Raw genomic sequence first — 10,922 nt, 5'->3', positions numbered from 1 at the left:
GGTCAAAGCCTTACCCCAGGAGGGGCATCAGGACAACTGTATATGAGACTTGTCTTGAGCTGACAAGGCCAAATCCATGTGTGAAGTTTCTCAGGGTGCTGGGTGGGGACAGACAGCTGCGACTATCATCAGAAGAGCCATGTGACCTGCTCAGCCATTTCAGTGCGGCAGCGATTGGGCTCACCCCTAGACAGCGCAGCCATGCACCCTTTGACCTAGGCTGCTGCTTTCTCTAAGGCATGTGCTGTTCAGTCTGTTGAGAACAAGGCTACTGTGTTCAACTGTGCTCTGGAGTGAGAGAACTGCAATGCTCCTGCTGGCTTCAGCAGCTTGTGCAAAATGTTTTTCCTTGTGTAAATAACAAAGCTAATCTTCCTGAGTGTTTGTGGGAATTCAATAAAATCTCAGCTTGGAGAGGGCTTCTGTGTTTTTCCAGGGGCTGATGGGACCCTGAGAATAGGCAGTCTCCAGAGGACGGGGGACCTGGCAGTGCAGCCTGGAGAGTATTTGGAGCTGAGCCTGGCCTGATTGCTCTCTTGGTGATGCTGTGGAAGGGCCCAGTGATGTCCATGGAATATGCTCTGTGCTGGATCTTGTGGAACCCTGTACAAAAAGGTTATGAATACCCAGATATGTGCTATTTATCTGCTGATGTCTGTGTAGCCCACAGTCACCCTTTCTCACTGGACCAGCCATACCTGGTCAGCTGCTCCAAGAATGTGGTAGGCACTCTCCAGAATGTCTTCTCCACCGCTCTTCTGCAACCTGTGCTTTCTTCTGTAATGTCTAGACCTTCTCTGGGTCCTAGACAAACATTTCCATATGCTGGGGAGATGAGAAACAGGGTCATTTACTGGGAATGTGCTTTTACCTATGAGTAGATGCTTTAGTTGAGTGATTCTCAGCCAGGGTGCTGTGGCACCCTCGGGTGTCCTGAGATCCCTTCAAGGGTGTTGTGGAGTGCTAGCATTGTTAGGTGTGCAAACATGATCTGCAAGATAATTCTGGAGATTCCAGATCTGAATCCGTAGCGATTAGAAACAGCACAGCCAGGTTCAGCAAGGGACTTGACAGATTCATGCATGATCAATCTATTATTGGCTATTTAGCAAAACAGGTGGAGATGTTTCCTTTGGCTTCTCTCATCCAATAATTGTGGATGCCAGGGAGACATCACTCTAGATCTGTCCAGTTCAATGCTCTTCCTCTAGTATCTAGTCCTGCCACTGCTGGAGACAGGATACTGGGCTAGATGCACCATTGGTCTGAGCCAGTCTGGCACTGCTGACATTCTTGTGTAAAAACATTGTGTCCTGTTGTGGTCTCTCAGAGTTCTTTCTGACAGAATTATTGCTGTTTTTTTCAATAGTTGAAAAATAAGTGAAAACTAAGAGATGGCATTTTTGAGGGTGTCTGGAGTCTAACAAAGGGGTGCCTTGCGTCTACAGAGGTTGAGAACCACTGCATTAGTTTATTGTCTCAGAAACCAGCCCCTCCCTGTCGTGGTGAGGAATTAGAGAAAGATGCAATTAGAAAATGTAAATGTAAATGTGGGTGCTACCCAAGCACCAGCATCTGAAGTAGGCCTGTGGGTGGGTCCTTTGTGAGTCTGTCCGGTTAGTTAGTAGGGGTGTTCTCTATACAGCATCCTGTGCTGCAGTGTGCATCTCTGGACACCAGCCCCTTTGTATGGTTGGTATTCAGAGGTGGCCTGGCCAGATTCCTCCGTAGACTCACAGCTGTACTTTCAGGCAAAGATCTTTCAAGCAGATGGTGAGGCAGGAGTGAAAGCCCACTTAATTTTGCAGATTTCTGGGCAGGTGGTTGCTGGAGCAGCCATGTTGCTGTAAGCAGAGTGAACAGCCTGGAATCGTTGCATGCAGCAAGGAAAGCTTGGAAGGCATCCTGCTGAGCATGGTTTCACTGCAGGCTCCTGGCTGAAGTTTGTGCCTTGCATGGAGGCACAGAAGTCAGGTGATAAATTTGGCCGCCTCCTCGGTTGGTGGTGTTCCTTTCCCCTTCTGTTGCTGCTCTGCCTCTTTGCTTTCTGGATGGGGAGGCAGAACAGAAATGCCTGCTTAGAGTGACAGACAGGTTGAGCCAGCTGCTGAGCCTGCATGCCCATCTTTGGGCTGCTCTCTGGTTGCCAAAGACCCCCCACCTCCCAGGGCTGCCTCTAAAGATAGACAAATCCCCTTTCTCCTCCCCCTCTCTCTGCTTTGCTGGAAGCTTCGCCACAGATGCTGGGTGGTGAACAATCAGTTTCAGTTAATTGCTGCTGGAGGCGGGGGTGTGATTTGCAGTCATTTCAGCCACTGGGCAGGAGTTGAGATCCTTGTGTGTGACCCACAGAAATGGCTTTGCTGTGTTACAATAAGGGCTGTGGGCAAAGGTTTGACCTGGATAAGAACTCCCAGGGTAAGTGGATTTGTTTTGCAGGCATTAGGCAAGCTGAGATTTATGCCCTTTTCCCTCTGCTTGTTCTGGAGGTCCCTTTGCCTTGTACCAGGTAACGGAAACTAAACCATTGGGGTTTCTGGAACTTGGTGAGCTGGGTCCCTGCTGATGTCAGGTCAGCTGCCTGTGGCGAAACAGCCGTTTCCAACTGTAGAATGGGATTTGCATTCTGAGCTGTGGCCGTCTAAGCCCCACCACTGAACTGCATGTGGAGAGAAGCCTGATGTTAATCGCAGGGTGCCATTATGGTAACCTGGGGTTCTTGGACAGACCATAAATGACCTGCCCCCACTCCCAGCTATCTCTGGAAGCATTTTCCCAGGCCACTACTACTCTGGTGCGTTTTCCAGGGCCAGGTCCCCTTTTGACCGGGGGGGGTCTCTGTTGTGTGCATCTGTGGGCTAGATGTGGTTGGTGGATGCCAGGTAGGTTCTCTCCCATAGACCAGTCCTTTCCAGCCTGGACTGGTTTTCCTGAGGCCTCGAGCAATCCCTTTGGTCCCTGGGGCTGGAGGGAAGGAAAGCCAGGGGTGTCTGCAGGAGCAGTGACTGCTCAGGAGGACCTTCCTGTTAGGGCCAAAATGTAGACATGAGAAAGAGGAACACCAGTCCCCAAATCCGCCTGCCTGGACCAATAGGTCAAGGGAAGCAGCAGAGGGAGCAAGTGATGCACTGTGGAATCTGATAGTCCAATGCTAGGGAAACAAGCATCTTGCTGGGCTGGTATGGGCTTCAAGACAAGTGGAGCACCTGTGGGGCAGTTCCCAGGTGTTTGGACCTGGCAGGAGGCACTGGGGGAGCTGGGCAGGAGCACTGGGATTTCTGGGCCTTGCTAGGATTCCTTGTGAAATGCTGACTGCTTTGTCTCTGCTCATAGGTTCCTGTGTGTACCACCCAGGCGTCCCCATATTCCACGATGCCCTGAAGGTGAGCGAGGCAGTTGAGGCGGCTGCTGGCCTGAGTTGTATGTGCTGGGAACACCTCATGGGGCACAGGTCCGAGGAAGGGGCTGCTGGGCACGCAGTGGGTGTTCTTGCACACAATTTGGAGCCCCCTGGGACATTCAACACCTGATCCTGTGTGCGTTCCCCTTGTGCGTAGGGCTGGTCTTGTTGCAAGAAAAGAACCACCGACTTTTCAGAATTCCTTTCCATTAAGGTATGTGACATCCCCCTGTCTGGCTTAGACAGCTGATGTGTCTGTCCACAGAAACAAAACCCCCAAATCCTCTGTCTGCTTGAGCCCAGCCCTGCCTGCCCAGCTTCCCCAGTTGCAGGAGCGTCAAACTCAGTTCCATTGGACAGTTACATTCGCTGCTTTTCAGATGCCTGTGGGCCACAGCTGGGATTTCATGTGGGCAGCCCCAGCAGCATCATGGGAAGAAGCCCTGCTACAGTGGCCAGAGCTCTGGCTGCAGTGGCAGGCTTCCCACAGTGGCAGTCAATACCTCTATGAGAGTTACCGTGAGCAGCTCCAACAGCACCAGGGGCTGAAGCCCTGCCACCATGATGAGCAGCAGAAAAGTCCATGGGCCAGATGACCCTGCCTCTCAGACTGGATCCAGCTCATGGGCCCTATGTCTAACACCCCTTCCCTATTCCAGGCCAGTCCAGCTGGATAAATAGGGAGTCACTGCAGGATGGCACTACCTGTCCTCCACCCCAGGACCTCTGTAGGCACCTGGTGCTGTGGAGCTGCTGGTACCAAGCTCATCTGACAGGATGAGAGGCCCCAAGCTGTGAGGGCATCTGTCATATGACTTGACTGCAGCAGCAGGGTGCAAGTCTCTGCTGTTTGTAGCCACTGCCCATCGAAAGATCAGGGACAGAATTAGTAAGATGCATCTCCTGGCTACTGGGCGCGGGGGGCTTCAGGAGCAGCCTGGCCACAAGCTTCAGGGTGAAGGGGTCAAAACTTGCATCAGGCTTTTCTCTGTCGCTTCCCTTCAGGGCTGTACCAAGGGCTGTCACAGCAGTGAGAAGCCTCCTGAGCCCTTCAGCCAAGTGGGGACATCTGACAAGCTGGTGGCCAAGCTAGGCAGGGAACTCATTGTCCAAGGACCAAAGTCAGCAGAGAAGATGCAGCGGGAAAGGCCCAGGTGAACCGGTTGGCTCCTTGCCCAAGAAGGTTTGCAGGGAGCATTTGCCCCTGCTACCTCTGGGCAGGGACGGGCACAGCTGGCCTCAGCATGGCATTAAAAACAGCCTCTTTATGCTGAATTTCTTTTGCAGCTCTGATGAGCTGAGACAGCAGCTGCCACTTAAAGTGTCCAGGTCTCTGGAGCAGGTGTTGGAGAAACTGAATCTGACCTCTGAAGACCAGCCCCCAAAGGGGGGCTTCTCATGCCAGGGTGAGAAGGTGGAACTGGGTCTGACAAGGTGCCGTGGGGCTGTGCATTGCAGGAAGCACAGAGGACCCACAACTCTCAGGCTGTATGTGCCATGCATACAGCCTCCAGGCTAGTGGGGAGGTGGGAGAGGGATGTGAGCAGGGATGCAGGGCAAGGGCGGTGGTGTGAGCTCCTAGGAACAGCAGCTACAGCTAGGGGCAGTGGGCAGAGGTCTGGGATGATTGTCTTGAGCCTGGGGAGTGAAGATCTCTACTGTGTATGTTGACTGCAGCAGAGGCTGTCCCAGAGGTGAGAACTGGAGCCCCTTGCCAGAACCCCGGCTGCAAGGTGGTGAGTTGGCCATGTGACGTTCTGTGTCTGGTCAGTGCATTTGGGGTGCCAGGGTGTCTTTCCAGAGGAAGTCAGTGTCATTGTCTGTGTGGAACTGACAGCATACAGAGGGCAGCAACTTGCCCAGCATTGCAGAGGGAAGTTGAGAGCCTAGGTCTTCAGAGTCCATTCCTGTGCTCTGTCCACTAGGCCATGTTCAAACATCCCTCTGAGTCCCTGCTACTCAGCAGCTACTAAAAAAGCATCCAGGAAAGTGTCTGGACACTTATCTCAGCCCCAGCCCCATCACAGACCATGGAGCTTCTGTCAGTTGACTTTCCCTGGGAGGGAGTGGGGAAGGGACAGCCTACTACAGCCTCTGAGCAGTGCTAGCCTCAATTGTGCACTTACTTATCTTCTGTGTTCTGCTGCAAGCTCTGCTGACCCATCTCTGCTGCTTGCCCTGCAGATGTACCGGGGGCCGGAGAGTGACAAGGAGGCTTGTACTTTCCACCCAGGAGTTCCTGTCTTCCATGAGGGGTAAGCAGTGTTCTTCTGAGTCTGTTTCTTAGACTGATATGAAGCCCTGAGCTACCCTGGAGGCGGATGCATGCATTGAACTTCTCTTGCAAGGAGGGTCCTTCAGGCAAGCAGGAGCTTGCTCTGCAGGGCCCTTCCAGCTGTACCTCCTCTGATGCCAGGGCAGGCCCTGTTGGTTGTCATCATGGCCTGGCTCATTTCACACAAATGGCTTGCAGGTGACCAGGCACCTTGCTGGAGCTCAGTGGGTCAGCTTGGAGATACAAACCCCAGGGATGGTGGCTGAGCTGCTCACGTCTTCCAGCCCCACCTGTTTATAACCCTGAAGCTCTAGAGGTTCCCTCTGCCCTGGAGTCCTTTGTCCCCTGGGCAGTCCTGGGTCAGTCCCTCCCTGGGTCACTCCCTAGGATGAAGTACTGGAGTTGCTGTGGAATTAAAACTACAGACTTCAGTGCATTTCTGGAGCAGCGGGGCTGCAGCACTGGGATGCATGCCTGGACAAACAAACAGGTAAGCAGGGCTCCTGAAAGTGCACAAGCCAAGGCTCACACGATGCTGAGCGTGTGACAAGGCGTTCTGAATTGTCTGCTCAGTGCAGGGCCAGTGAGGTCTTGAGGTGCTCGCAGGCAGCAAGTGCACGTGGGCCGTAGCTGAGGCCATTCCCAGTGTGCCCCTGTGCGCACGCACTCAGCCTCCTATTCCACAATCAAGCAGCACAGGCTGAAGCACCACTGTTTCAGGAAGCAGCTTGTACCTGTCTCTAGGAAGTGAGAATTGGCCCCTGGCCCCTGGTGCACAACATACAGGCCCTGGTGTGCTGGTGGCTTGCGTCAGTAACCAACTTTTCTCCTCACCAGGACAAGAAGCTGGTGTCTTGTCGACAGGACTGGCATCAGACCAGCAGCCAAGTGGTGGTGACCGTTTATGCCAAGAACCCTCTTCCAGCACTCAGCTTTGTGAAGGCCAATCGCACGGTGGTAGGTGGAGTCCCAGACAAACTGGCTGGGACGTACAGAACACTTAACCAGCTGCCTGCTCCCCCATGCTCACAGCCACAGGCAAGGCGTGCAAGGCTGGCACAGCCAGGCATCTTTGGTGCCATCCAGACGCTCCATGCTGCAGTAACATCCTGGAGCAGTGGCTTGCATGCTGCCCAGATTTCTGGGCTGATGCCCATGGAAAGACAAGATAGTGGCTCCTCTGCCTCAGTCCATCTGACTTCTTTACTTGCTCCCCAGAGACCTGCCATTGGCCCTGGTGTTTGTGGGGTAATCCTGCTATAGACAATACCCCATTTCTTAGGAAAGGGGCAAGATGGCATGCCCGGCTACCTGTGCTGAGGCCGTTGGCTGTCTCAGGCAACAGCTATCATAGGACGTGACTGCCCTGACGGAGGAGGATCTGGGTTCTGCAGGGTTGCCTGAAAGGGGCTTGGCTGATTTCTCTAGCTTGCATTCTCCTGGGGTCTGTTGTGCAGAGTCCCAGCCCCAAGGGCAGCTCCATCACTGTTTCCCTTTGCAGCCAGGCTTGTTAGGGCAGTAGGCAAGGGGTGCTATGCAGAAGCCTACTGCTCTCAGTTGGCCAAGGCAACTGAAATTTGTGTCTGCCTCTGACAGAGTTATGGAAAGGCAGTGAATGTGCTAACTGCATTGTCTTGAGTTAGACACCCGCACTAAGGGATATTCAAGGCTTCTGGCAGTCACAGGCTGGCGAGACAAGGAGCTGAAGACATGTGGCTCTGGTTAACACTGTGTCTAGTTAAGTGCTTTGATTGGCTACTATTAATGGGATGAGGCTGCCACTTCTTGGACATTATCTAGGGTCACTGAAGGAACAAGCCTGAACACTGAAAGCTGCCACTGTTCCCAGGGATCCACTGTGGCACCATTGGGCCTTCACCATCTTGAGAAACATCCTGACCAGACAGAGCCAGAGGAAGGGGCATGGCTGCCCCTACCAATTGCAGCTAGCCTCTTGCTGTTCTTTTCTTTCCATTCTCTCTCTCTGGGCTGCTTTGTCTTAGTGTTGCTATCCAACTGCCAGCCCATGGGCCACACCTGGCTTGTGAGGGGTTATGTTGTAGCCCCACAGACCCTGCCCAGCCACCATTCCCCACATCAGTAGCCAGTCTCTGGGCTCCCCATCTCTCCTCTGGCTTTTGTTGCCTGCTTCTGCCCTAGGGGGTGAGGCAATGCAGCATGGCACAGCCCAGGTTGCTGAGGGTGATTCAGGGCCTACATAGGTGTGGGGGGTGGGGTGGCAGCCAGGTGGCATGCAGCTCAGGGGGCCCATTGCTTGCCTCGGTGTGGCTGGTGGGGTGCAGACTGGGGCATTCAGCTACTGTCCTAGAAGCTGGAGTCCTAGTTTTAGAGGAAAGAGGGTCAGAATCTAGCAGCCATAGCACCTCACCTCCTCAGCTATGCTCTTGCTCTCCTCAGTGCCCTCCAGAAGACTGGAAAGTAAAGCAGTGACAGTTTTAGCAGCATCTTCCCTTGCATTATGCTCTAGAATGTCTCATCACCCTGATGGAAGCCTTGGCTCTTGGTATCAGCAGGTTGCTGCCAGGGCCAGATCTGCACTACCCTGCATCATGTGCTGGGTTACAGGTGCCTGGCATGGCCTCAGGAGGGCTGCAGGATGCGTGCTCCACACCGTCTCCTGGTTGCACCTGTTTCCCAACAAAGGCAATGTATGGGTGGGATTTGGCACTGCAAAGAATGTTGGCCCCAGCCACCTCGGTACAGCTAGTTGCCCTGAAACTCCATGAAGGCTGGAGGTGTGGGCAGTGTGGTTGGCATCTGCATGGGCAGTGCCTGGTCCTCCGGCGCTTTCCCCATCCTACAACTCAGCGATGTCCACACCAGGTGCCTACCTCTGTTCCTGATTTGCTGACTCAAGTTGCCACTCCCCCACCACGAAGATAAGTAATAGTAAAGTGTAATGAGCAGGCAGAGAGGGGAGACTGGGCACCCTTTGTCACCCTCTTAAGTGCAGGAACAAGGAGGGGGCTGTTATGGGCGTTAGCAGTCATTTTACCTATGTTCTTATTCCCTCACAAATGCCCCCATGGACTTCAGATTGCCAGGCTGCAAGCCCCTCCCTTGCAACCCACAAATACAAGGCAGCGAGCAGCTTAAGTTATTCCACATCCATCCATCAGTGTTTCATTCCTTGGCTTCTCCTCTTGGCTTCCCTTCCCTGCTTTTGCAGACTGCATGCAGGGTCTTGCTTGTGAGGTTGGGTGGGGACAGATTTTATACCTAGAAACCGTCAGTGTGTGAGGGCCATTATGGGGAGTTGTGAAATGGGGGCCCAGACTGTGCTGTCCCTGCAGCTAAGTCTGAGAGACACCCCGCTGCTGTGTGTGTTCTTGCTTGCTCTTCTCTTTCAGCTTGAGGTCCGTATCACCTTCGAAGGGAACAGGGTTTTCCAGGCAGAGCTGGATCTCTGGGGGGTAAGGCTCCTGCAGATCAGATCTCAGTACTCCAGCAGACTGCATCTAGGCTGGGGCCAGAGAAACAGCTGGTCCCCCAGCAGAGCAGAGCACATGCATAAGCTCTCACAGGGCTTGGACTGAGCTGAAACCCCCAGGGAAAGTCGCTTGTGCCCAGGGCCTGAGCTCAGCCCCGTTCCCTGCCTGCCTTATTCCACTTGGATGCAGATGTTAGTTTTGCTGCACGGGAGGCTGAGGCCACGCAGTCTCCGTGTCACTACCCTACCGCTTTTCTCTTTTGTCCCTTTCCCCTGTGCTGCCTCCCAGCTACACTGACACCATGCTCATGACAGCCAGAGTTTCCAAGGGCTGTGTTGGATGGGTAGTTGCTAGCTAGCAGGCAGGGAGTTGGGCATCATTCCTGTTTCACAGGCAGGGAAGTGATGGCCTGAGGCTGTGATCAGACCTGCACCAGGCTGCGTGGCAAGTCCAAGATAGCCAAGGGTAGGAAGCAGTGCTCCACCATGCCTCCCTGTTCTTCTGACAGGCAGCCTGAGCTCCCTCTTCCGTGGTACCAATCTGCCGTGTTGCTGCGCCATCCTAAGCAGGCAGTGCCCTCCACCCCATAGCCACTTCTGCCACCTTTGTCCCATCCTCCTCCTGCAGCATCTCCTCCAGGCACTTTTTAAAAAAGCAAATGTTTTTACTGCTGGTTTTGCAAGGCCCTTTGAAGGAAGAGACCCTTCCCTGCACAGGTGATGGCTCCTAGCCAACTGTGCCTGGCTGCTGAGCACATGCCAGGCAGTGACCAGCCTCCCCCTGCTCTCCCTAGGTCATTGAGGTGGAGAAGAGCTTTGTCAACATGGTGCCCACCAAGGTAGAGATCACTCTGAGCAAGGCCAGCCCCATGCCATGGGGCAAACTGGAGCATCCCCACAACAGGTCCCAGGTTGGAGGGGAGCAGCCTGAAAAACATGCAGTGGAAGCAGAAGCACCACAAGGAGCTCACTGGGAAGACTCCGATGACACCTTGAGCTGGTCTGAGGAGGAAGATGAGGAGGGGGTGGAAGGAGCAGCAAGCAAATGAGGCTTGGGTTGCTTCTCCTTAGGAGGGATTGGGCCAGCTCCTTCCTAGGATGAGTGGGGAGCCCAGCTCCATCTCCAGAGGATCTGACAGCTTCCTGAAGATGCAGGCCCAGCTCTGAATGTCTATCTGCTTGTGGGGGGAGCTTGGGCTTCGCTTTCTTTCATCCCTCTGGCCCCTGCTGGGCTTTCAGCACAGGCAAGATGAACGGGAGGAGCAGGCAAGGAACCTGCCTCGGACAAACTACCCCAGGTCCTGCCCTCCCTGCGTGACTCTGCCTGATCCCTTGTGCTGAGAGGCAGGATTAGACCCGGAGCCCAGCTGCATTGTCCAGCGCTGATTTCCCACTGGAAAGCGCAGCTTGTGGCTCTGGTACCTGTTCCCAGCCTGTCATCTCCTCCCCCCCTGTGCTACAGCTCTGGACCTGGCGCGCAGGGACTGGCTCTTCCACCTCCCGGGGCAGGAAGTGACAAGGCCCTGGATTCCTCTCTGTTCTGCTCCTGTCATTAAATGCAGTTGGGCTGCCCAGGACCTGTGTCTGTGCTTTGCTTTTCTTAAAGGGGTGGGGGGGGCAGCCTGGGACCAGGGTGGGCTGGGGGTGTGGAGCCCCCTGGGCTGGTGGGTGCCAAAGCCCCACTGCAGGCAGCCCCTGCCGCTGCCTGGCCGAGGGGGCTGGCTTGGTGCCGCCTGGTCCAGCCTCACCAGGGCACAGAGCCAATTCCGCTTCACCTCAGCTGCGGCCGCAGGAAG

The 10,922-nt window shown here is 54.5% G+C and overlaps 1 protein-coding gene across 5 annotated transcripts; it reads left to right on the top strand.

The window, feature by feature from the left end:
• Positions 1-62: 62 nt before the first annotated feature.
• Positions 63-10,703, top strand: ITGB1BP2 (integrin subunit beta 1 binding protein 2). Of its 5 annotated transcripts, none has more exons than XM_090061635.1 (11): positions 82-2,418; positions 3,334-3,383; positions 3,558-3,614; positions 4,406-4,554; positions 4,688-4,806; positions 5,081-5,136; positions 5,585-5,655; positions 6,063-6,165; positions 6,513-6,632; positions 9,047-9,109; positions 9,921-10,703. In XM_090061635.1, the coding sequence occupies exons 1-11, from the start codon at positions 2,355-2,357 to the stop codon at positions 10,173-10,175; spliced, it is 1,107 nt and encodes a 368-aa protein (XP_089917761.1). In that variant the 5' UTR covers positions 82-2,354; the 3' UTR covers positions 10,176-10,703. The 5 variants fall into 5 exon arrangements, with proteins under 5 accessions (XP_089917764.1, XP_089917762.1, XP_089917761.1 ...); XM_090061634.1 differs by having other exon boundaries at positions 87-2,418; positions 5,078-5,136; XM_090061638.1 differs by lacking the exon at positions 4,406-4,554 and having other exon boundaries at positions 63-2,418; positions 3,334-3,451; positions 5,078-5,136.
• The last annotated feature ends 219 nt before the right edge of the window (positions 10,704-10,922 follow it).

This window comes from Crocodylus siamensis, chromosome 8 (assembly GCF_052110815.1).
Source record: "Crocodylus siamensis isolate JL-2025a chromosome 8, ASM5211081v1, whole genome shotgun sequence".
NCBI classification, from domain to species: domain Eukaryota; kingdom Metazoa; phylum Chordata; order Crocodylia; family Crocodylidae; genus Crocodylus; species Crocodylus siamensis.
Note: the sequence above shows the minus strand (reverse complement) of the source record. Positions and strands in the feature narration are given on the sequence as shown.

Coding starts and splice junctions, on each gene's coding strand:
- ITGB1BP2 (XM_090061634.1), top strand. CDS start 2,355: ATGGCTTTGCTGTGTTACAATAAGGGCTGTGGGCAAAGGTTTGACCTG. Junction 3,384..3,557: donor TATTCCACGATGCCCTGAAG/GTGAGCGAGGCA, acceptor CCTTGTGCGTAG/GGCTGGTCTTGTTGCAAGAA. Junction 4,555..4,687: donor ATGCAGCGGGAAAGGCCCAG/GTGAACCGGTTG, acceptor TTTCTTTTGCAG/CTCTGATGAGCTGAGACAGC.